This window comes from Bacillus rossius, chromosome 1, assembly GCF_032445375.1.
Source record: "Bacillus rossius redtenbacheri isolate Brsri chromosome 1, Brsri_v3, whole genome shotgun sequence".
Taxonomy (NCBI): domain Eukaryota; kingdom Metazoa; phylum Arthropoda; class Insecta; order Phasmatodea; family Bacillidae; genus Bacillus; species Bacillus rossius.
Window position 1 is genome coordinate 163,103,084 of NC_086330.1, and position 27,679 is coordinate 163,130,762.

The window sequence follows — 27,679 nt, forward strand, 5'->3', positions numbered from 1 at the left end:
TTTAATTTTTTTGTGATACTTGTTTATCTAATTTATGTTTACGTGACGTCATACATGTGTTCAAATAGCCCCTTGAGAAGCTGTTAGTTTTCGAAATTTTCGGACGCACAATTAAAGTAGGAGGTACTGGGTCATCGGTCCCTCCCAATATTTGAAGCTGGACCCGCCACTGAGTGACGAATAAGTTGTCAGCACTGGAGAGAAGACACACGTGTTGAGGTGATTTTGTGTAGAGTCGCACGTTTCCACGAACTGCAAGTTGCGATGGAGCATGTTGACGAGCGGGCAGGGTGGAGTGAGGATGGAGGGGCGGAGGGGGACGGGAGTGGCGCCAGAAACACAAAAACACCACCACCCTGGAAAATGTGTAAAGGTCCTTAGATTGAGTGGTACAATACACAGTCCTCGGTTAAGTATTTAGTTTAAACCGGTGTGTAAATTTAACCAAATGGTCGTCTTATTAAACATATAATAGTATATCAAACTGTGTAAAGGTCCTTAGATTGAGTGGTACAATACACAGTCCTTGGTTTAGTATTGAGTTTAAACTGATGTACAAATATAACCATGCAGTCCTCTTATTAAACATGGAACAGCATATAAACTTTGTAAAAGTCCTTATATTGAGTGATAAATGACAAAATACTCGGTAAAATACTGAGTTTTTACTGGTGTGTAAATATAACCACGCGGTCCTCTTATTAAACATGGAACAGTATATCAAACTGTGTAAAGGTCCTTAGATTGAGTGGTACAATACACAGTCCTTGGTTTAGTATTGAGTTTAAACTGATGTGCAAATATAACCATGCGGTCCTCTTATTAAAAATGGAACAGCATATAAACTTTGTAAAGGTCCTTATATTGAGTGATAAAAGACAAAATACTCGGTAAAATACTGAGTTTTTACTGGTGTGTAAATATAACCACGCGGTCCTCTTATTAAACATGGAACAGTATATCAAACTGTGTAAAGGTCCTTAGATTGAGTGGTACAATACACAGTCCTTGGTTTAGTATTGAGTTTAAACTGATGTGTAAATATAACCACGCGGTCCTCTTATTAATCATGGAACAGTATATCAAACTGTGTAAAGGTTCTTAGATTGAGTGGTACATACACAGTCCTCGGTTAAGTATTGAGTTTAAACTGGTGTGTAAATGACCACGCGGTACTCTTATTTAACATGAAATAGTATATATCAAACTGTGTAACAGTCCTTAGATTGATTGGTGCAGTACACAGTCTTCGGTTAAGAATTGATTTTAAGCTGGTGTGTAAATATAACCATGCGGTCTAAATATTAAACATGAAACAATATTCTAAACTATTTAATGTCCATTGTTTTTCGTAGAATATAGTTCTTATTTAAAGTTCGTAATTCAGTTTTTTCGTGAAACTAATAACATTCGTTTGGACAAGAATTTCGGAAAGTTTTATTCTCTTACCAAAAACTAATTATACCTTAATTTTTTTAATTTTTATAAAATGTAACTGAATACATTTTTGTAATTGTATCACACTTATTATTGGTTGCAATGTTGTATAAACATTTCGTTGAGAATTTATTTGTTGGTTTTTAAATATTTTATATGTTGAGATTTCTATGTTAATATGTATGAAAATTAAATTTTTCCTTTAATACGATAAGTAGGATATAGTTCTGACTTCTTATTCTTAAATCACTAGTTTTATCTAGTTTATTATTTAGGTTGGTTGAAACCTTCGTTCAATACCAGCAGAATTGATGTCTTCAAATAAAACATTAATTTATTTTATATCGGAATTGGAACATATAGAACTGAAAAACGGGGTTCTACGGGTTCGCTTACAAATATTGAATTGTAATTCATAGTTCAAAATCTGAATTAATAGAAAAATTAATCATCATAACAATTTTTTCGTGAATAACATTTAAATAAATGAAGTTTTTGGAGCGAAATTTATGTTTTAATTCAGTTAAAAAATATATATTTTTTTGTATGTTTACACAAATTCGGATAAGTAATTTTATCAAAAAAAAACTTTTACGGAAATTATAACATATAGGTATTTAGTAACGATGAAGCGAAGTCAAATGTAAATGGAGCAGCAGCGGGATTATAGAGGGAAGAAAACGGAAGAACCCCGAGAAACGACTCAGTATCAACTTATCAAGGACCACTGGTTCGACTACACGACTACCAGGAACCCTGTCTTGTTGAAACATTTATACTGATTTTGCTAGTCCTGCAGTTAACTGTAAAACTTTACAGTCCTCGGATAAAGCGCCAGACACACTTTGTGTGAAGGTCCTCAGTCTGACAGGTCCTCTGATATGCTTGCTAAAGTAATAGTCCTCGGAAGCTACGTTAGTGTTTGTGTATTCCCGTCCTCTATTTAAGGGTAAAAAATGGGGTCCTCGAATAGGGGCCTAAACGTGTGTGTGTGTGTGTGTGTGTGTGTGTGTTTGTGTGTGTGTGTGTGTGTGTGTGTGTGTGTGTGTGTGTGTGTGTGTGTGTGTGTGTGTGTGTGTGTGTGTGTGTGTGTGTGTATATATATAATATTTGCTTTGAAAAACAATGTGCAGTAATGGTTACTGCATAGTGACTCTTGATTTGAGTTAAATTTCATAAATAATTTTGTGAATCCTGTTACATTCCAGGTTTGGCCTGGCATTAGAACCCGGGATAATAACAAATTACATTTAAAACACTTGAAAAAATTATAAGTTACATCTTTAACTTAATTTTTAGCGAGCTGCCGCGGCCGCATGTTGCGATGATCGAGCAACAACCAACTGACGACTGACTGCACCTCACAACTACCTCACCCTGACAAAGCCAAAACAAAGGAAGGCAACCCCATGGGCCAACTAAACAATCACAACACAGAGTGTTTCTCTCTAAAAGTCTGGAAAGTCACATCACACCACCTCAAGGCTCGCTCTAACCGGCTGGTGAGACTACGCCCAGCGAAAGTTCCAGTTCATGCTTCCACGTGCTGGGTTTTTCCAACAACGAACTAACTTCATAAGTGAAAAATAACCTGCTGGCGACTGTGTGGCGCGCCCGTGTCTTCCTTTCTTTTAAAACCTTCTACAATGTTCTCAAATGTTTCATACAGTCTTACTACCCAGAATATGCCTTAAAATTTCGACAAAACATGATTATTACACCTGTTAGTTGTAATTGATAAAGAAGTAAACAAACAACCATTAAACACTACATTCAGCTTTATACAAATATAACCCAAATTAATAATATTCACTTTCAAAACACAAACTAAATACTTGCAAATACGTATGCATAATAAAAGAACCATTAATAAAAATAATAAAATATAAAAAAATCATAAAACAGTCTTAGTCAAGTATTATTGGTAGTATGGGGCAGGAATTCTGCAATGTTACACACTTCATACAATTTCATAAGAGTTTTTATTTTATAAAAGATTTTCATTTTGTTTTTATGAAGAATCAATTTATATTACTATTTAATATTTGTTTCACTAAAGATTAGCATTCATCAATCATGCAACCCTAATTATTGTGTCGTATTATCTTCGTGAAGTATTGGTCTCTCCAAGTAAATTGTTGTGTGTTTCAGATCCTGACAGACATCGACTCTGATGTGACATATATAACTCCAAATTTACAGCAAACTTCTGACAGTTGTGTTAACAACATAGCAATGGCACAACCGATAATATTTACTTCCCCAGTGAGTATTTATTTGTACCTGTTGCTATTCATGCATTCATTGATTTTTATAACAAATTGAAAGAATGCTGGTTTCAAAAATATATATACATATATATTTTTTTTGTGCCTGTTGAGATAAAAATAAATTAGCCGCTAGCGCAGGGATGCCACCAAGAATGGTTATAAATCCCTGTATTAGACCATAAAAAATCCTGTAAGAAGAAAATTTCTGTAAACAGGTTTTTCATTTGCGCCAACATTTTTTTTTACAGCTAAGACACAGGAGAAAACAAAGTATTATAAGCATATTTCTTCAAAAACCAACTTTTCCTTCATTCCAGTTGTATAGGCCTACTTTAAAATAATAATAATGAATGTAGATAAAAAACTGATAAGTTTACATGTAAAGATTTAAGTACCAGTATGAGGTTCTCACAAAAATCACTTTAAAAATATACACACAGACTATGACATATTTGCAGGCATTTCTTGCATGAACACTCCAACTGCTTCACTTCTTCAGGTTCCTAGCTTTTATTCTCAGCTCATCAGTGGGTTTGAATGCTAGCCCCAAATTTTTGGTCCTGTTGTGGCAGTGCAACAATGCATTCAGCATTGGCATTTCTAAACAACAGCGACCGTTTTACCGGGTTTCAGCCACTTTAATTCTACTTCCCACTCACGTTTATATCGTTTATATAGCGTTCGATCTAGAGATGCCTTGCGTTTTCTTTCCATTCCTTTCAATTACAATCTCCACAAAGATGCAAGCCAAATTTTTTGTACGTAACAATTACTTTAAAATTAACAACAAACTGTAAACACTCCGTCAATCCATCATAGAAATCGTGATTGCATGGTATAACAACACAGACTGTAAAAACACCGTCACAGATATCACTTCGCACAAATATTACTGGGCGTGTTCCGTTACACGCACGAACACACCATCGCGCAGAAGAGAGAAACAGAACACGGTGTCTAAAACAACTGTCATAGATATTACGAAGCACAGTAAACTTTCATCCGTGAAATAAAAAAATGCTTCCAGACATAAAAGCTTGGGTAGAGCGTGAATTGTTATCTTAGAAAAACTGAAATGACGTAGCACAGTGAAGTGTCTCTTGATGACATGTTATCTATGAAGTGGAGCGGGAGCAGTAAGTAAATATTTATGTTTGTGCATTCGTCAATTCAAATATCCGTGATTCGAAGTGCTTATCTGTTAATCGGTGTAACTCAAATATCCGAGAAAACGGATGAAATCCGTAAAAACTGCAACCCTGCGCTAGCGATTTCATAAAATTCTGGTGTTTCAATTTTCCATTTTGTAATGTTCTATAATACAATTTTATCAGTGAAAAGATTTTGTTTTGTGCTAGTCTTGGGCCCAACAGAAATAGATAATCAAAATGATGGAATTATAAATAAACAATGTCTTTTTTTAAGGGACTAGCATACTTGCATTAAGAAACGTGCAGAGCTTAAGGTGTACACCTAGCCAGCAATGTACCGGTAATCTTTTTAGTGAGGTGGGATGATAAGAGCTATGCTCGCTGATGCTTCTAGCACAGTATCGCCTCTAAGCGCAAGGCTCTTGTGCATAGGACAATTATGATATTTCAGCGGTAACTTCATGTTGTATGCTGGAGAAATGAAGATAAACGTGTAGTGCAAGTTCCTTTTGTTTCAAGAAACTTCACTGGGATTTTCATACATAAATATTATTCTGAAAACACACGTCATAGCCCTTTTAACTTTCTTAAATGTATTGTTCATCACTTTCTTTACTGCTTCTTAAAATCTGTTATCCGAAATCATTACAAATGGTATTTTTGAAGTTTTTTCAAATAAAATTAGTGTAGTTCCTAGATCATTTAATGGTCTAAATTGCCATTGTTAATATTTAAAGTATTGTGTTTTGTATTGATGAACCATGTGTTTTGAAAATTAAATGTTGTGAATCAGAAAAAATTTTCCTTTGTTTTTTACTGTTGTCAATGTCTTGAAGAACCTGTAATACGTGATTTATATTAATGGTTACATTTATGTAGATGATCTTGTAGATCATTATTTTTGTTAACATCTTGATGCTAACAAACTTTTATTATTTTTATCTCTAGTTGCAGTCAAATTCATTTTTGATGACTAACACCAGTAATAATAAGTCATCTACAGCAAAATTGAAATCAAGAAAGGCAAAAGTAAATGATTCTTTCGATGTTCTTGAAGAGACATCATTGTTTGCTAATGCATTGAAGGGCTGTAGGTTAATATTACCAAAACTGGATGGAAATGTAGTGTTTAACACTACAGCTGTTGATAGTTTACAAAGGTATGTATGGTGGAATAGTACTTAATGTGTTTTGTTAAAAGTAATGCTATGTAGCAACAAAGTAAATTAATGCCTGGTAAATTTATGTATATACACTGTATGTTAATTTTTTACTATACTTGAAAAAGTTATGAAGAAATACTTCTTAGGAATCACTTTTAGTGAAATATTCTTTTTCTATTGCCTATTTATTTTCCCATTGGGAATCATGCCCTGGCACATTAGAGACAAACACAACTGAATATAAATGTGTTCGTACACAGTAAAAAATTTTTTTAGAATTTCTTGTAAATTGTAATTGATGTATTCCAAGATATTAGAATTTGTGTGTTGCTGGCCCACATGAAATTTGAAAGTGGTGAATGACTAAATGATTTATGGTTTAATGACCTGTCAACATAGACACATGACAGCTCTAGAATAAGTGTATATTATACAAAATAATGTTAATAATATCTGTACAGAGGGAAGGATAAATATGTTACAGTATTGTGACATAATGTAGGGTGTTTTTTTTTTTTTATGTTTTTGGTACTCGTTTAAATTTATTGTTTTCTGGCATTAATTTTCTAAGAAAATAGTACGGTAGTATGAATAGTTAGTATCCTTTTTTCATTAATTGTTTTCCAGGAAACCGGCAGATAAACATAAGCTTTCAGATTATGTGTGACGAAAGATAGACTTCAAACACAAGGAACATGTATGTGATTATCAGATTGTTTGATTTTTTTTTAGATGGTATTAGCTGGGTAAATGTAAAGGTAAAATACCTTAATGCCATATCAAAATACTAAACAAGAATGATTATATTAAAATTCAAGTGTGTAATATTTATGTTAACAAATATTGAATGCTAAAATTAAGTTTGTTACAGGCAAGTGACGTACGGAACAATTTGTAACGATGATAACAACATATTGTCTGGCAAGATTTTATTCACAGAATCAAATTGTGATAAACTGTCCGGCAAGATTTTATACACAGAATCAAATTGTGATAAACTGTCCGACAATATTTTATACACAGAATCAAATTGTGATAAACTGTCCGGCAAGATTTTATACACAGAATCAAATTGTGATAAATTGTCTGGCAAGATTTTATACACAGGAACAAATTGTGATAAATTGTCTGGCAAGATTTTATACACGCAAGCAAATGCAGATAACTCACCTGTGTTTGATTTGGATGTTCAAAAAACTTCTGGAAAGGTATTCAAAATCACTCAATACATTTAATAAATTTCAGTTATTTTATGACTATTTGTTGCAGTTCTGCCATGGCTACCATCGTAGGATTCCACACACCTAGAATTTGGGGAGGTCATTATCACTTTTCAAAACTGAGTTAAGAGTGTTCTTTCTATGGTGTCAAGGTCAGGTCTTAGTGCAAAACCTACATTATATTGTCGTAGTCCTGGTCGGGCAGTCTCTTCCATGTAATTTATGAGTAGTTTTCTCTAAACTCAACAGAATTGAATGCTGCGACTGTCGTCTGATACTTTATGGTTAGTTTTATAGTAGTTATTTTTCAGTTTACTGATACGTAGAAAATTTCATTTGCAAGGACAAAAAAACCAAACAATTAATATATTATATTGCAACACGTTACATTAATTTATTTATCAGTGACAGTAATGAATAAAATATTCTGGTTTTGATTTTGTTAACAAACTAAATTTGCATCATGTTAATGTAAAGAGGGAGTTAATATTCGACATAAGATGAACCTGATTTTAAGGGAAGTATTAATGCACATAAACATCCGGTAAAACTAATTTGAAAATACTAAAATTTTAAGAATATTTGGAGTTGATTCAGATACTGTTTCAGAGATAAGAAATAGAATTGTCGTTGCTGCAGCTTAGTGGGAGTCATCTTCCATTATCCTCATCTTGTGAAGTACTTATTGTATATCAGAAGAGATTAATGATAATTATCTTAAACTAAATTTTAATTGTCTTGGTTTATGTTGGTAGGTTTCGGTTGACACTATAGTTGCAATGATCTGGGTTAGAGTTGTGTATGTAACTCATCTTCTAGACTGCTAATTTATTGTTTTTTCTAAGTATTAACAAAAAAAAACTCTTTGAAAAAAATATAAGCAGTTTTTGTGTAAGTGTATTCTTGAATGCTCTTCGACAGCAGCAGCACAATTAAACTTTCTAATGGTCAGTGACACTTGAGAGAATTTGATTTTAAATAAAGTATAATCTAGAAATTTTTTTTTTCAACACCACCCATAAATGATATTTGGTTCGATATATATTGCCTGCACCCATGTTCTGCCATAAACCAAACTGTCAATCAGGGAAAAAGTGCTGTATTTTTAAATTCTTGTAAGTGTCCCTGAGTATTTAAAGATTGGTTACCCCCTATGTATACCATTGTAGATTCCTTCCCAAACAAATAAAAATTTAAAAAATAACCTTTGTTTAAGTATTTTTAGATTCTTTGTTAGATATTTATCATTTATAAAGCTGCCAGAGAGAGTTGGACATAGAGTTGTGTATAGGAAAATTTTCAGAGAAAAATATTTTTTAGCTTGGAAAATTTTCTGGAAAAAAAGTTAACCATTTATTTTTCCAGAAAATTTTCTCTTTTACCTATTACCAACATAGATTTAAATAATTTAAAATAAGTTGATATACATCATACAATAATTTATTTTCTGCAGATAGGTAGTTACTGTTTAAAAATACAATTTTTTGTTTCTATCAGTTGGTAGCATGGGTCCTACCCAACCCTCAAATGTTATGTTAGCCATTAGGTGGTAAAGGAAAGAAAAAAAATGTTTTATTTGGTTCTGTCAGTATAAAAAAATTTGTTAAAATTTATTGGTTTGAGTGTTGGCTGATTGTAAAGTTTTGCAAAATGTTTTCCAGGAAACTGTCGTAGAGTTCAGCTAATCTGGACCCCGCTCGTCTGGACATCTAGTTAGTCCGGACAGTAATTATTAAAAAAAAAAGGCTTTATTTACTATACTGGGCAATCAACACATTTTCAAGTTTGATCACAAATGTACAGTAGTATTAAAACTAAAATAAAGCTATAGGAACAGGGGAGGGTTGGGAAATAGTTTACCCATCCAAAACTTGTATTGTGTGCATTAAAAAGCTAATTCTCTTTAATCTGGACTTCCAGTGCTCTGGATAGGATGTGGGCCCATCTAGTCCGGATTAGCGGGACTCTACTGTAATATCTGCAGTTGTACACATAGTGTTTTGTTTCCAGGATGAGATGTGCCTGACAGAGTACGGCAACTGCGAAGCACCATTGTCTAGCGTTGGCAACTGCTCGGACGCCGAGGTTAAGTACTCGGTCGCCGTGAGCCTCACAAGCGACGCGGGGAACATGGTGACAGTACAGGGCGAGCCTTCCATCATCTTGTCCATCGGTGGGGCAGAGACTGGGGTGGCTTCGAGTCCGGAGGAGGGGCAGGATGATGCCCCTGCCGCGAGCAGCGGCGAAGATGTAGCGTCATCCAAGAAGAGCGAGGTGCGGTTTGCTCTTGTGCAAGCCTGTGATGGGCGATACACATAAAAACAGATATCAATCCAATTGCCGATAAAAATTTTTACAGATCTCTATAAACCAATGCAAAACGGAATCATTACTTTTTTTGTATATAATCACCGTGAAAGTCCCCAGAAATTAAATATTTGGATGTAATAAGTCAGTACCTTAATAAAAATCTATAGGTATTAAAAGGAATTTTGGTAGATGAAATAAAAAGTATTTTATTGCATAAAATTTGTCAAAGAAATGTACACACTATGCCATTGGCTAATTATAATTAGCAAACACAACATTTATGTAAAGCCTTAAATTATAGAAAAATTTGAATAAAAAATGCCTAATTAACTAAATACAGGTAAATAGATGTGTGATACTTGAACAAATTAAATTTTCTTCATGTATTTCAGTTTCTTAAGTATCGTTGGAAACAATTACATCTGAATCTCCGAAAAGTGAGAATATTAGCCAATACATATACTAAAATAATTAATACTTTGATACATAACTGCAACTCATAATACTAACAAAGACAACAGGGTGTTCATGTTCTGAAAAGTCAGGGAAATTCTGGGAAAGGACAGGGAAGTTGGAATTGGTCAGGGAATACATTTTAAATCCTGGAAAATTCATAGAAATTCTTTGATAGTAATTTGAAAGGAAAATATCAGGCTCCAGTCTGTTATCACCCAGACTGTGAAAGCATTTTTTTTATATGGAATTTTAATGCGTAGCCATATACACTATAAAATGGCATATGCAAGTTTCTGTTTTCACTAGTGGAGTCTGGATTTTCGTTATTTAAAAAAAAATGCAAATTAGGAAAATTATTTTTAAAAACAATTAGTCAGGGAAATTTGTAGTTTTGGTCATGGGAAGTCAGGGAAACTTGTGGACAGTCTGGATAAATTCGGCCTATTCTAACTTTTTAATTAGTAGTTGAATTTTTTCTATAAAGTATAGTGTATAGTGTTTGTCAATCTGCCTGTGATTTACATTGTGCAAAACAGTAAACATTGTGATTTCTCTATTGGTACATGTTTTCATCATATACTTTTTAATACATCTGAAAATTATATGATTGAAGTTCTTCTTTTTCTTCTTCTAGTAATTGATAATAATCTGGTATTTGAATTAAAAATTTTTGGGAATTTTCTCAGCCCCAGAAAAAGGTTCTTCAAAATTCAAGTTGATCACATAAAGATTTATGATCGCGGGTTGACCAGCCTGATGGCTGTTTTGAATCCATAGCTATCACTGCGAGGAGTCCATGGACAACTGAGGTGGACTGGGCGACACGAATCTGCAGTGGCATACCATTACCCTCAGCAATGTGGTTGTTTGTGTGTGTATGTATGCTTGTTTCTTTGTGTGTATTGCCAAGGGTGTATTTATGGGGGTAGTACGAGGGATGAGTGCCCTTCCCATCCCAAATGAAACAAGCAAAAACTGTATTCCAATGATTGCATCTACCTATTTGTTCAAAATTTAATATAAATAACAAAATGTATAATTATGAAAGGAACTAAATTGGTAAATTTTAGAATAACTTACGATATCATCTTATATATTAATAGAATAAGAACTCAAATGCATTTATCTCTTGTTAGCAAAAACCTCGCAGTTAATCCATATAAATTTGGTATCATTATATAGATATTTTTTTTATTACTGAAAAAAAATGAATTAAAATAGTTCATTATTGAATTATTATTTTTATTTAATTTCTATACAGTAAAACCTGTTTGTTGCGACCCCATTTATTGCGACCACCTCTCTATTACAACCTGATTTTGAGGAACGGTGAAAAAATTGCCGAAAATCCGAAGAAAATCGGACAGAAAATAAGTTTCTTGTGGTGAGTAGCGTGTTACTGCGTTTCTCTTGCCGAGTGCTGTTTTGCCGTAGCAGCGCATATCTAAAAATATATACCACTTCCTGTCGACTGCTGTCAGCGCTTAACAACCCCCATTCCACGTCCCTTTGCCGGCAGGGTGCAGATAAAGGTTTTTGTGGCAACGTGTTTACGTTTAGCTTTTTGCGAGTGTCTAGTGTGGTACGCAGTTAAGGCAAAGCTACCTGCTGAATTTTTCTTGATTTTGATTACTATCGGTTGACAATGTTTGCTCTGTTTTTGAAGTCCGATTTGGTCTATTTTCTGGCTTGAATTTGTAAACTATTGTTGATGACTTATGCAGGTTTTTTTTCTTGCGATTTTGTGTATTATGACTTAATAAATAAAATACCATTAAATATTAATTACTATTAATACAATGCCGTACCGTGCGCTGCGGCCGATCTCGGATGCTGCTTATACTTGTTAACAATCACGTTATCTGCTTCATTTTAACGAGAGTAAAAATATATTAAAACTGTCAGCAAATTGATAAAAGCTTCAAAACAGGGCACAACACTGGCCCGCCAGTTGTTTTCATTCAAAACGTGGCTAAAGAACTTGCATGGATCAGGCTGAAAACATCCGGCAATACGTGTAGGTTATAAGGAATCTTGTTATGAATTGAGATGTTATGTTTTTCGAGTAGATATACACAGCGACCGACTGGATGCACGCCTGCCTCGACTCGTTTTAACTGCCGCAGTGATGTTTATTTTGACAGCTCAAGCAATTATCTTTTCCCGTGGGTTGACAGAAAAAGGTCTCTTCACCCAGCATAAAAAAAAGGCTACACCACTTATTCCCCACGCAGGAAACTCACTGGCTGCCGTCAGTCTCCCCCGCATTTATCTTTCATCTAACATTCCACGTCTCGCCTCTCGCGCGAGCAATAACGAAGCCACCACGCATTTGGCCGTTTTATGCTTTGTTGGATGACAGCAGCTTGATTTTATTCGGTATATTCCTTTTCATAGGACCCTTGCTATTAAAATTTATTTATATTTAAGTTTGAAACCTTGTAAATTTCTTGCTAGAGATGACTGAACTACTTGGTGTGAAAAGTGACATATTTTGACATACTTTTTTTTGGGCGTGTTTGCTGGGGAGGGAAGGGTCGGAAAATATTTACAACGACCTTACCCCTCCCTCACCGCTTTAGTACCCCATTCATAATAGCCCAATTTTACGGGAGAAGGGAGGGTGAAATGAGCATTTTCTCACTGAAGGTTTTTCAAAGGGGAGCGAAGTTGGGGTGTTATAAGGGAGGACACTAGATGGTTTGTGTGACTGGGAGGGATGAGCTAGCCTTGAAAAATGTTACCGTGGGGAGGGAGGGGTGAGCTTATGTGTCATGAAGCCGCTGCCGCCAGCCAGCCGGGCGAGCTTCGTTTGCGCCCACTCGCGTTGCAGAACCTACAGCTGCCAATTAAAGCCGACACAAAAATACGCTGTGTGTTCAAATTAACAGATTTTAATGCTCTTTAATTTAGTTTTTTTTTTTTTTTTTAAATTTTTTTATGATTTTCACATTTTGGTCAAAATGTCCAATTTTTTGACGGTTCTCGAGAATGTATTCGTAAAATCACTGCATCGTTAAATCCGGGGTTCGTGACATCGGGGTTCTAGTGTATTTAACTACGGCAAGCAGAAAACGTACATGTAAACTAACCAGTAAAAATAACCCGTCTTTTGACATATTTTCTTTAGAGGTGGCCTGTAGGGCGACGGACTTGTTATGAAGGTTGAAGTGGGTTTAAAGCAAAGGAGTCTAGCATTGTGAGTGACAGCATCCTGCCATTGTACGGCTGGTTTCTTAGCGAGTAGCGGTTGGGGGAGGGGGGGGGGGGGTTGAAATCAACTGAAAATTTAGGAAAACATCTATAGCCCAGGAAATGAAAGGAAAAAATGTATAAATGTCGGGAAAAATTAGAGACAAGCTGAACTTTTGGCAGGTGTTAGGACCCAAAAAGAGGTGTATTTTCCCAAAAGTCCCCACCCCTCCCCTCTGTGCTTCCCCCTCTATCCAACCTTAAACATCCGATTTGCAAGCATTTGGATTACCCTTCATATCTCCGTTGTTATTTATCGCAGTCAAATTTTCTATATATCGTTTTATTCCTTATACTATTATCTACAATAAAGTTATATATAGTTTTGTTCTAAGATTAGAAGTTAACTAGATATTAGCTGACGAATGTCAATTTTTACAATTTTATGTTAAGAATATTTAAGTTTAAAATTTTAATTTGGGACAATTTCACGAAACACTTAAGATAAAAAGTGTAGAATGATTCTTTAGCTTTCCAACGGTATTAATTTTTCATATTTTGGATGACGATAACATGAAGTAGAGGGCCGTAAGTAAACCAAGAACTCAGCTCTCGCAACCCGGACTTAAAAGCAATCTGCCGCACCCTATTCAAGCTCGCTCCGCTGGCCTTAAACGTTACTTGTAATTCTTCCTAATTATTCTAAATAAATTATATATACAATTTTAGTTCAGAATACAAAAACAAAGTTGGTTTAATTTTTATATTATTTTTGCCAGTTTTGGTTTGGGGGGGCTTCAACCCTAACCCACATATGATCGTTCAATTATCCACCACCTATGGACCCGCCGTGTCCCGGACTGGCAACAACCGGCAGCTGTGAACTAAAATACATGACTGCTTATTCACAGTATGTGATAAAGAGCAATGAGTATCATCCACAGCATCACGGACCACCCACCCACTTCAAGCTGTTGTGACATTTACTGAATTATTCACTTCTTTATGTGCATTTTTCATTTCCAAACTTTGCTATTATTTACACATCATGCTATTTAATTTATATAGACAATTTATACTTACAACAAAAGTACTTCAATGTATTTTACAAACAGATCTATTCATAACTTTTTCGACTCAACGCCTACATACATAATTATACATCATCAATTGCATCATCATCTTCATCTATGGCTGTTGCATTGTTACACGAAAGACCATTGCAGTGTTCACACATAGCTGAGCAATGTAAACCTGTCTTTCGACATCCACAATAGTTCCCACATGCAGATTTACATGAACATGACACTATGTGCAACAGATCGTTTGGTGCAAAAGGCTTAGATGTGGTAATTGGCTTAAGTACGTTTCTCTCGCCTCCAGCTTCTCTTACACACTAATCCAAATTAATAAATGGAAGAGCCATGACATATGTTGAGTCACATTTTCCCCTTCTGCTGTTAATGAGGTTCATGAAACCATTCCATCCTGGTTGGACATTCATTCCAGAAAGCCAAATAGAGTTTAGAGGAAACATGGTTGCTACTGTGAAGTCTGAAATTTTCAGCTCAGCTTTTAATTCGTTGTAGTCTTTCACAGTAATGCTACTAAGTCCGTTGTGGGCTTTTTTCTTTGGGTAAGATCGTATCCTAATGCATTCTGGATTAAATGTTCCAGAAGATTTCCTTGCAACCTTTACTTGAGTTTCAACACTAGAATCTGGGGTAATAGTTTGGATCCCGCCCATTGCATGAAACGTGTTCACGCCATCCAGTGTTTGAACACTGACATCAGCATTATCAAAATCATGCTGTATGAAAGCATCTTCATTGACATTTAGTGATCCTGAATTTATGAGAGCATTAATGTACATGGAAGCTTCATAATAGGATGCACAAATACCCATAGAAGATAGTATGTTGATAAGATGCTTAGATCCATATAAACGATGTAGTTTCAGAGCTAAGCCAATGTGAAGTGGTAACAAAAATGATCTGGGTCTTACAGCTGATATAATAGCATGATTTATGACTACCCATTTTCTGTCTACCATTTCAAACTCTGAAACGTATTTCTTTTTCGTAACTGTTTGTGTGAAAGCTGCTAAGGTATTGTATTAAATGTTCTCCTCCACATGTAATGTCATTGGTACCTGGATATGTTTCATGATCATATGTCTTCTTTTGAATATCTTCTTTAATGATGTCAGCTGTAGCCAATACAATCCTAAGTTTTTCCGTTTCTAGGTTCCTATCTCTTTCTTTGTACCAGGTCTCAATAATTTTATGGATAGTGTCAGACAAATACACAATGTTCTTTCTACCTGAAACATTAGATATCATAATGCATTCTTTAAAGTGTTCTAGAAAAAGATTTTTCAGGTGTTTGTCGGAATATGTATCTTTTTTTTTGCCCTGAAATGCATGCCATTATATCTTGCAACTCTTGAATTTAATATTGGCATTCATCGCTTTGTTCGATGTAACTGCACAACATTAAAAAAGATGCTTTATCCGTCATCGGTCTGCCTACAAATCCTTCACTTGGGTTTGTCTTTGAAAAAGTGTCATGCCCGTTTTTATGGTATCTTGCTTCTGGGGCTACAAGGTCACTTACATTTAAAATGCGTGCTTTCACTTGATCTCCCCATTCATCTCTGTAACAAACTATCTTTAATTTCTAATGTTGCTACCATACGAACTTTTTTCCTACGATACAAAGCAATCTTAGAATCGACAATTGCCTCTTCCCCACCAAAAATGCAATTTTTTTTGTAGTCAAAATTATTTCCTACACTTCGCAAAACAGGCGATAATGTTGAAGGAATACATACAGCAGGACTTAGTGATGATGTAGTTGCAGCTTTAATACTTGATGGTCTCACATAGTTTTGCCTACACGATTTGTGTACTCGAACACTTGATTTCCTTTCAAGTTCTTGTGGAGCCAATCCTTTCGTAGAATGCTAGCTTCTGTTATTGTTTTCAACCCTTTTGTAACAACAACAGTATCTCCTTCCGTATCTTTAACGCATAGAATACTAAGTAAACTTAAATGTTCCATTTCAATTTTGGTTAGTATGAATTCTTGTTATAACATGGTAGGTAGATTCAATCCTGAAACATACGAAGATGTAATTACTCATCACTTAGAAAGTTGTTGATTTACAATTATCGAATAGTAAAAAGATACCATAGACTGACAAATGCGCATTTTAATAGTATACTTATTTACTTAAAATATAAGTTTGGTATTCTGAAGAACCATAAAAACATTACGATAAATAGTCACGATGTTGAATTGAATCAGTTTATAATAACATTTTCAAAAAGATTTTACTACAAATCTCACACAAATATGTAAAAATATTTAAGTTATATGATTTATTAATTTCCTGAACTTCAAACACAGTGTATTGACACACACATAAATAGGCCTAACGCTGTTTGATATTTGTGTTGCAATAGAAATTACATTTACATTACACAAATTTACAAAGTAAGAAAACTGCAATAAAGCCGACATATAGTCTTCTGTGTAAAAATATTTTATAATATGTCCTGGTGGATCTTAAGACGTGAAGCATCTACAATCGATGCTAATATGCGAATGAAGCAGGGCCGGAGTGCTAGGGTGGGGGATAGCACAAGGCTCCGAAGAAGGGGGAAAAAAATCGACAGCCGACCATGCAGTGGTACAAATAAAAAAAAAAAGGAGTGGTCCTATCCGGGAACCAAACCCAAATCGTCTTGGTAGGAGAACAGCACTATAACCACTGAATAGCAACAGCCCACGGGAAGAAGTGGTTTTTTATTATTACAATAATACTTAGATTTTGTTATTGAAAACATTCTTACCTTCTTAGATTTGCAAGAAGCAGTTGCAAAATTTCTTTAGTTATCAAAAATTAACACCGTACACTCTAGTACTTCACGTTATTATGTGACGTAGAGTAAGCGGAAGTTTTAGAAAATCACGCACATACACGCTAGAACGTTACCGCACACTTCAAATCCACTCCAAGAACTAGTCTCTGGAAGACGGGCTACTCAAGGCAGTAAACATGTCTTAATAAATTTATGGTCGGGGGTGGTTAGGGACATTTCTATGACACAACACGCCAGCTCCCTCGCTCTTGATAGTAAGCCTGCTGTTTAGCCTCCTGACGCCACCCACTGCAGCACGCACCAAGGGTAGAACAAAATGCAGCGCCTTCCTCGCATAATCTAGTGTTATACACATGTTATCGTCATCCAAAATAAGAAAAATTAATACCGTTGGAAAGCTAAAGAAACATTCTACACTTTTTATCTTAAGAGTTTCGTGAATTTGTCCCAAATTAAATTTTAAACTTAAATATTCGTAACAAACTTAACATAAAATTGTAAAAATTGTCATTCCTCAGCTAATATCTAGTTAACTGCTAATCTTAGAACAAAACTATATATAACTTTATTGTAGATAATAGTATAACAAATAAAACGATATATAGAAAATTTGACTGTGATAAATAACAACGGAGATATGAAGGGTAATCCAAATGCTTGCAAATCGGATGTTTAAGGGTGGGTAGGGGGGGAAGCACAGTGGGGAGGGGTGGGGACTTTTGGGAAAATATACCTCTAGTTAGGTCCTAACACTTGCGAAAATATCAGCTTGTCTCTAATTTTTCCCGACATAAAACCTTCTTTTCCTGGGCTACTATTACGACCCCCCTCTATTACGACCCTATTCCTGGGAACCGTGAGGGGTCGTTTCAGAGAGGTTTGACTGTATTATATTTAAATATTTTTTTTTGTTTTTCTGTTTGATTTTTGCGCAAAAACTACTGTACCAATTTAGATGAAACTTTTTGTGTTTTTAAGCTTATGATTAGACTTAAAAACTGGTATATATTTAATATCACTACGATGTCGGAAGCTAGAGACATAACAATAAAAAACATTTTTTCACAATCAAGTGCAACCAATATAAGGTAAGCTCCCATTTCTACCAACATCCACTTCTACCAATGATTCTATATACCACTTACATAATCTAATGTATTTATTCTGTCACAATCAATAACTATTTTATGAATGATGATAATTTTTTTATTACATGATGTAATAATAAAGAGAGAAATCGCTGTGCAATTTTTTTCACGGTGATACAAACTATTTGGTTGGTAGTTTGATTAATGCCTGTAATAATAATAATTGTGTACGTCTCCCTGGATAGGTCGTGAATATGCCACTGTGTATTGTTATACTAATTTCGTATGTACATATATATATATATATAAGTGTGTGTATTTTTTTTAGTTGAAATGTGATGTCTGCAACAAAGGATTCAAGAAGAATTTTGACCTGAAGCAACATCTCAGAAGTCATACTGGTGAGAAACCTTTCCAGTGTGTTGTGTGTGGGCGTGCATTTTCCCAGAAGTCGAACGTGAAGAAGCACATGTCCACTCACAAGGTACAGTTGGCTTTGTACACTGAAACAACTTAGAAATGAAAAATCTGGTTATTTTGGGTACTTAGATAATGTTCTTGGTGGTTTTGTTCAGTATTATAATGATTACCGTGATTTATCGCATAATCGTTGCACATTTTATACTAAAATAAAGTTTTAAAAGTAGAGGTACAACGTTTATGCAGAAAATTTTTTTAGTTAAAGTTATTCATAAAAACAAAACCCATTCATGGAAAGTACGTTTATTTAAAAGTGGAATATATAAAAGCACGCCGAACAATTTAAATTAATAATTCATTAAACAAAAACCTTTCTTGAACTTTAAATAGAAAAACAAAATGTGAATGCGAGCCTGAACTAACGCATAACTATAGTTGTAGTACACACCGACCACGAAAGAGTGCGGGCCAACAAATGTAGTTAACTTGGCATTCCACAGAGAGTGCGCGTTGTATGCAATCGGCGAGATATCAGTATCGATATTCGACTATGTGCGCGCGCTCTATACGGGAAGCAACATAACCAAACACGAATGATGCCAACTAGCGCTGGCTACATTTTTATAAGCGGTACACCGCAGCGATGCAATGAACAGATAAAGGTTATAACGTTTAAAAAGTCTTTAAAAGAAAATTTACACATCATACAACTTTGTATTTCCGTTTAATAAGTAAGTAAGTGGTAATGTCCAAATAAATATTTTTTTTTAACTTTAAAAAACATTGTTTAATACGGAAAAGATACTTACACAAAAGCGCTCGGAATCTAATAGTGGGACCAAAAACATCATGTGACGTAAATGCGTGAGGTTTTTTTATCCAGGGTATTGTTGCAATCCTAATTCTGTTTTTGTGGTTACTTGGTTGGGTTTTGCAAAGCTTCGGTAAGTCAAAGTCAAATCAAAAACTAGTTTACTTCGACTTCGTCTTCAGGAAAATTAAAAAACTTTGAATACATCTGCATTGTTTGGGGTCATAAATATCATCCCTGGTGTCGGTTAACTGGGATGTTTACCGGGAAGACTGTTAAAAATGGTTCAGAACTGTCAGCATGTTTCTCAGGTGGATAACCAACAGTGCCGGTGGCATGTTCATCCTCAATGTTTATCTTTTGACAGCGTAGGCAATTATTTCTTCTGATTAGTCAACAACAAGAAGGATAGAACAAAGTTAAAACACTCATCTGCGCTTTTTACACGAACATCCAGGCATTGGGAAAAAAACTCCCAAAACCTTTAATGCATTCTGTTTAAGATGAAATAAGACATTTTGTGCAAGTGTTCAGTGAACAGGAGAGACTTTGGTAGCTGGATGTTCTTATAAAATTAACAAAATAAATATGTCTCGTGACAATATTGACAATATTCTGTTATAACAAAATGGTACTATTGATTTCTCTGGACTAGCTGAACAACAGGAATACCAAATGTGTCACATGTATATGCCTCCACGCTGAACCTGTGACATTTTCCCCTAGCCAGGAATTATATTTGCTTGCATTTTTGAGGTTATACTTATGTAAGCATGTTGAGGGTGAAATTTTATTATGCACCAGAAATGTAATGAAATAAGTGCGCATTACTCAACTGCAATTTAATAGGTTGAAAGTCTAATGCACATGCATGCAGAAAATGCTATAGCCGCGAACCAAAGTTGTCATGTTGGCGGACTCACGTGTGGCAACATGCACCCCTGCATGTTTTGCTAACATCGGGAGTTGTACTAATTATATTGGTGTGCTAAAGTAAATGATATGGTTGTGAAACTAACTGGAATACATTTTGTGCATTTGAATAACCATAAGAAAATATGATAGCAACTTTAAAATACCTATAATTTATTAACCAGGAAAATTGTGTTGGTATGATCATGGCATCAGAGATATTTAACATTTTTTTGGTTCTCTAAAGCATTACGAATGGGGTGTTAACTTTTAGGTATTTTTCACACTAAAAGTTGCAGTCCAATAGATCACCACTTTAGACTTAATTTTCTAAAAGGAATTCTATTAAAATACTACCCATATTGTTAAAATTAATCAAACGGTTAGCACTATAAAGTATCTGCACACTTTGAAAGTTGTACCTCTATGACATTACTAAAATATTAACCTGTAACATTTTAAAACACTTATTATAAGTATATGTTTGTAAATTTTGTTTTTGCTCAAACGACTGAAATAATTTTGTAAATACATCCTACAAACAAACCTTAACCTTATTGTGCTGATTTAACAATATTATTATGTAATATTATTATATTATAATGTTATTAAATAAAGTTAAAAGAAAAGCCCAGTACTGAGATTTGAACCTGGTCCCTTCAAGTTAACAAGTGCACGTTTTAACGTTAAGCTATCGGGACAATTTGAGTTTAGGGAGTGTAATGTCCTTTTTTTAATGTATTTTGAAACTTTCTTTTACTTTATACTTTAACTATTTTACTTTACCATATATATTCCAGGGTAGTTTATCCATCTGAAATTTCATATGGCACACCTATACATATGGTATGTACCCTAATGTTTATGAAAGTGACTATATACGGGTTTATGTTACTACATGTGGTTCTGCCATCTTTGCCCAACATTTCTGTTCATTGTCTTCCGTTCCATTTTCACGAAATTACTCCTACCAAATCCTGTATACCGATAACCAAGATGTTTACGCATTAAAATCATTATGGCCTTCTATGCACATAATACCTGCATCTTAAGTTTTTTGGAACACTTCTTTTTAAATATGGCTGTCGAAAATGCAAGAAGTTGGAAGTTGACAGATGCTTGCACTGCATTTTTGCATCTTGCATAGTTTATAAATGGGTATGTGAAAATGTTGATATAAAACTTTGTGCATCTTGTGTTTCTTGAATGCTTACATTTCTTTCGTAGTTTATAAACCCTGTCTTAGGCCATATTCAGTTAATTTTCACAAATTCGCTTTCACACAAAAACTGCACTGCGTAGATTGAAGAACATGGCAGTAGGAAAAAAGTGTGAAAAAGTTATGGCAAGTTTGTTTTTCTATGTTTTTAACAAAAAACACTCAGAAACACAAACCTACAAACTTCTTCACAATTTTCTTATAATAATCTCCTCTTTGCAATGCAGTGAAGTAATTTTTTTTTGTAAGTAATCAGAAAAATGGTTTAATTGTGACAAATAGTATTCAACTTGTAGAACCCTATCCCGGCACACTGCTCGGTCTTCAAGTTGGCAGGATCATTTAAGGAGCAGTTAAAAGTTTTATTTGAAATAAACTATGTAAATTAATGCATAACAACTATGTCGCAAGGATATAGTTTACCTTGTACATATGTATGATACATATTGGTGTTTGCAATTTGCAGGTGTGGCCACGTGGTGTGCCGCGGACATTGCCAGAAAATCCTTTGGGAATAGCTTCAGAGAACAGCAGTGACAAGCAAGAAATAAATAGTGATGACCAAGTGAGTGTTGCAGTCGTAAATATAACTGATTTTAAGTATAAATGATGGAAAATAGCATTTATAAACATACTTCATAGCATTTATTTTTATTTATTTTTATGTACAGTGGATTCACAATTATCTGGGGTAATAACTGGCGAGGGATCCATGGATAACTGAAAAACATAAAGCAAAGTAAAAAAAACTGAAATTATTTTTATCCCGACTATCTAGACAAACACTGTAACAGACACCCCTCGAAGTAACGCCCTAATTCATTCCAGTAAAACAGAGCGCTAATCAAAACAAAACTAAGTCACATGCGTTTTTTCAATAAGACAGTATTTTAATTAAAATCATTGTTTTTCTAATCAGGTAAGTGTGCTTTCTGACTAAAATTTTAATAAAGAAACTACTCCCATTAAAGATATTATATAGTACTATATACGTATGTCTAAATGCATTAGGCATACATTAAAATAAATATTAATAACATTTTGAAATTAAACCACCCAAAATTAAATTTAATAATTTACGTTCTGCATTGTTTATATAATAAGGCCTGGGCATAACATTCCTATTTAGGTGCTACCAACATTTCTGAGTTACAAAATATATGAGAGATATATTTCAGTTGTAATAAGATTTAAAGAAGCATAAACTTAATTTTTGTTATTATTAAAAATATTATCAAACCTGTTAAAGTAATCCCTGACACTGTTATGTATTAGATGTGTTTCTGCCATGATTTGCAACTAGCATATGTTAGTAGCTGTGAGGTAAACTAGCCATTAAGGGGCCCGCCTCGTCAGGGGTGTAAGTGTGTAGGTGAGGCGGGATGATAAGCGCGACGATCGTTGGTGCTTCTAGCACGGTATCGCCTCTAAGCGCAAGGCTCTGAACTGCCGCGCAGTTGTCTCGTCGTCACAGGATAACTCTGAAATTTGAGCGGTGACTGTAACATTATATGGCCGAGATATGATGATAAAGGCATAATGCAAGTCCCTTAAGTGCTTTCAAGAATCTATACTGGTTGTTTTACGCCTAAAAATCACTCTGAAAACATGCGTTTTAGTCATTTAAACTATTCTAAAACTACAGTTTAAAAACTTAATCTGGAATCAAAAGTACTTTTCGGCCCTCAGCGAACTCTAAAATGCTTTTCGTAAACAGACCCCACTCGGATATCTTGAGTAGTTTTCAAATTGCGTTGTTTTTCCTGAAGCTCTGCACACCGTATGTGTGTCCGGGTAGGCGGAGCCCTTAAAGCTTCTGTCTTTTCTCTCCAGAGCTGCTGCTGACATGGGAGATGGCAGAATATAAATGTTGGCTAAAACTTAGGCATCATTGGAAAAAATATACAATGAAGGAAACTAATAGCTATTGTCTATTGAATGAGCAAACTATTGTTTAATGTTTCATCACATTATTAATTCATTGCATTACTAATTCATTGCATTGTATTTAATGCTACATAAGTGTCATTGCCATTGTGTGGGCACAGAAATAAAAAGTCATAAATTTTTTTTGTCAAAATATGGCATGGTTAACCCGCAAACCGGATAACCCACACCCGGATAATCGGGAGTCTACTGTATACATGTTTTTCACTTCTATAGTATTATTAACATTTATAAATTTTTTTGGCGCAAGATGTGTTGTTGTTTTGATAGGTTTTAACGCCCCTCGTGCCTCAAAATAAAATTATTTTATTTTAATAAAAAGTCCTTGGAAACTGCTGGGAAAAATACAAAGAAAATTAAAGTTAATTACCAGAGGGGGCACGAGGCGGTGCACAAGACAAAATTTACACTCCCTGCACATTAGTAACTTGGGGAGTTCGTGGATCGATAAAATGAAGAAGGTATTTGATAAATAAATACACTACATCGATAGCTTGGTCTATAGGTTTTCCTGGTTTATTATTAAGAGATTTTGTTTTCGCATTATTTCAACATGACAATAAAGATCTTAGTAAGTAACAAGTTAAGGGGGCGTCCTGGGGTTATTTAAAACAATACACATTACACCTTAACAAACAAATGATTACATTAACAACATTTCAAGTATAGCACCACAATTTGATTCTCCCAACGATTACATATATATGAGTTTCCTTGATTTTACATGTCCCTGAAGATTACTTTCTTAAAGCACTGCTCGCTGGTATCTTTTTAATTAATTTAGTTCCTTCTCTGCAAGTGGAATATATATATATAGCTCATATCACCCGGGTCTTCCCAGGATGACGTCGGACCGAGAGGAAAACTCTTCTAAAGGGGGAAATCAGCTGCAGGTCCCGAAGATCATGCGGGGAGCAATTTCTCTCCCCGGAAAATTTGACCCTGTCTGAAACACAGCCCAAATTCAAAACGAATTAGACCTGCGTCCAGACAGTCATATACAGTCGGCGCGAAAGACCAACAAACGGGAATTTGGGCAAGAAAAAAAGGCTGGATTACTCACCAAACAGGGTGTGAAATCAGGGCTCGCGAGGTGTCTCGCGCCGACATCACGATGGCGCGTACCGAGAATTCACGGATGCACGGAAGAAACTAAAATTTTTAGGAAAGTAAAAAAAAAAAAATAAAAAAAATTTGACTAATCATGACTTCTTCTAAATACTACATCTGACTGGCTACTGTACCACTGGGATCACATCCCTAAAGCAAGCTGACTACATTCTTGTGCACACGAATTCGCCGTTGCCGCGAAAATCCTCCTAGCACAGAGGACGCCGAGAAGACGTGGTCAGTAGCCGAGCTCGGAGAACTAAGTGCCGGCGATGGCGGTCAAAGCTTCTAATTAAATCGGGTGCTCAGCCCTAAGAAAAAAAGGGGGGGAAGGTTCGGCTCAGAGCCGAAAACATGTGTAGGTGCCCGAGGTCTCGTGACAACAACACGACATGCGCGCTCTCTACCGGCGGTAACAGGAAGCTACAAAGAATCAACTTCAACAGGCCGCGAGAAGGAAGCATAGGGCTTAAGGGCGCCGCGGCGCTGCTCTCTAGCGGCGTAAAGGGGAACTAACTGAGGCGGTGAGCTGACTGGCCACTAGGTGTCACGAGGGTGAGCTCTGCACGCTGGCGACCAGGCCTGCGGTTACTTTTTTCGCCGCTAGATGTCGGGGACGTCTCTGTCGGACCAGGGAGAAGGTCCTTGAATTAGGCCATCGTCCTGTTAGGTCATTGCTCCTAGCTTGATTTCTCAGAACTAATGTGAGGTGGAGAGAGAGGAAGGGGGGACAGAAAACGCCACTAGCTTGAGAACGTCGGTCCACTGGAGACTGCTTCGTGACGAGACTTGCTATCCTCAGCAGCCCTCTAAGAAGAAGCAGCTCGCAGGCCAGAAGCTGCTCTATGCGATTTTGGTCATGAAGAGAAATAATATTACAAACTCGGGACGTGACTGCAGGCGAGAGAAATTTCAACTGGGCTGACCATGTCCACATTAGACAGAAAAATATCAGATTGGCCCCCTGGGAAGGGGCTTCGGTCCACTGGCACAAAGTTTAAATACGTGGCGTACACCGGCCTAACAAAAAGTAAATCACCCCATTAACAACCAAATAAATTAAAAAAATAAGAAATCCCAAAAAAATTTAAAATTATAGAAAAATTAAAAAAAGGTTACGAAATGCCTAATTTCCGGCACAAGGTTTATTAAATGTTTTTCCCCCCAGTTAATAAGTTCAAAAATTTTTTTAGTATTATAAATGGAGCAAATATAACACACACAAAAAAAATGATACATTTAAATGGAAGTGCCCTTGCATTCGCCTTAACTAATACTGATTTGGTTCAGACCATTATGTTATATGAAGACATTAAAACATTAACCTGAATTAATGTTTATTCTACTACAAATAAGGAAGAAAATGGTTTTTCTCATGGTTTAGTTTGGCTCAGGGGACATATCACTATTTGTTTCAGATTGACAAGCTGTCTAGGTGAACTTAAATTTTGAAACCCTGTCGTCCTTTTGAATGGAACTGTCTTGTCATTAGAAAGTAGTTTCTTCGAAATTTTGGTTAACCGAATAATAAATCAACTAAACTTAAGTTTAAATTCTTTTTAATTTAGCAAGAAATTTCTCTCATTAATCCTTGTCTATCATTTGAGTGTAATAATTTGGAACTTAATTTTTAATGATTTAATGCCCAGAAAATTTTTCAAGGTGTTACTGGTTATTTTTACGTAAAAGTAACAGATTTTTGTCATAGCCAGGCATGGTTTGGACTAGGGCTGGGCCGATGCCGATTCCGATTCTTAAGTATCGGCTGATTTCAGAGTATCGGCTTTGGCAGCATGTGTAAAATATTTGCCTATACTTCGCGCCAATACCTCAGTTCTTAAACTGTGTTATATTGTTTTGTTAGAAAAAAATCACTAAGGAATAGTATTTCATGCAACTGGTATTTTTGTAAGTCAAAACTAATTTAATAATTGTACTTATGCAGTATGTAAGTATATATGTATTATCTGTATAAAATTGACTTGACTTGTTCTATATCCCGGAGCCCTTAACTCCATATCGGATCCACTGAACAAAAACTGAATAATTAAATTTAAAAAAATTCATTGCCAACTGTAGAGCAAAGACAGCCTCACGTTACGTTTACCAGTGCTCGCGATAAAGTAAATTGCACTCGCGATCACGTTTATAGCACTCGCAATCATAGAAACATTTGCTGAAGAACGTCTGAGTAGTTTTCTACATGTTATTTATATATCTATGGCTTTGCTGATGTTATGTTGTTGTGTTTGTTCACAATTTAGTATTTACGTTAGCTTGAATTGTTAAAATCTAAACCCAAAGTGATATTTTAAAGATTTTTCTGAGTGTGATGATATGGTTGGGTAGAGAAGTGATGTTTGGAAATTCTTCACTCTTCAATCAAATGAATATACCAAGGCTACATGCACTTTCTGCCATGTAAAAATATCACGAGGTGGGGTTAAGTCAAGAGGATTCACCACATCAAACATGAAAAAACACTTGGACTCAATTCATAGCAGGGAAATGAAAATTATGACTTTAAAGGAAACAAAGCAACCACCTTCGCCTGAATATTTTCAGACTCCAGAACCAGAACCTAGCAGCAGTGGAATCCAAAAAATTAATGTTATTAGTGAAAATGAACTTTTTCTTGGCAGTGATTCTTCTGTACTTTCTGATACTGGAAATAAATGTGCTAGTTTTTTAATCTCACCACCACTATCCACAACAATACCAATTTACAGCCAGTTTAAAAATAAGTTCCATAAAATCAGTGACATGTTTGAGGAAAAAATGCCTTTATCAACTTGCAGTTCAAAGCATATAAAAATCACCGAGTTGATCGGCAGAATGATTTGCAGTGAAATGCTTCCCTTTAGTATTGTAGAAAGTGAGGGGTTTCGTGACCTAATATCATACCTAGAACCCAGGTATAAAATACCATGCAGAAAAACTTTCTCAAGAACTGTAATTCCCGACCTGTACGAACAAGTACAGAATAAAGTGAAGGCTAACTTTACAAGTGTGGAGCACAATAGTTTGACATCAGATTTGTGGTCTACTCACACACGTGAAGCTTTTATTTCATTGACTGCCCATTT

General features: G+C 35.3%; 1 protein-coding gene across 4 annotated transcripts in view; it reads left to right on the forward strand.

Moving 5' to 3' along the window:
- Positions 1–27,679, forward strand: part of LOC134527077 (zinc finger protein 26-like) — a 124,641-nt gene that overhangs the window by 39,370 nt on the left and 57,592 nt on the right. For all 4 annotated transcript variants that reach the window (XM_063359418.1, XM_063359420.1, XM_063359419.1 and 1 more), the window contains exons 4-9: positions 3,589–3,702; positions 5,807–6,018; positions 6,893–7,229; positions 9,252–9,515; positions 18,503–18,658; positions 22,003–22,101. In XM_063359418.1, the coding sequence (XP_063215488.1) occupies positions 3,589–3,702; positions 5,807–6,018; positions 6,893–7,229; positions 9,252–9,515; positions 18,503–18,658; positions 22,003–22,101 (1,182 nt within the window). The remainder of the gene's footprint in view (positions 1–3,588; positions 3,703–5,806; positions 6,019–6,892; positions 7,230–9,251; positions 9,516–18,502; positions 18,659–22,002; positions 22,102–27,679) is intronic.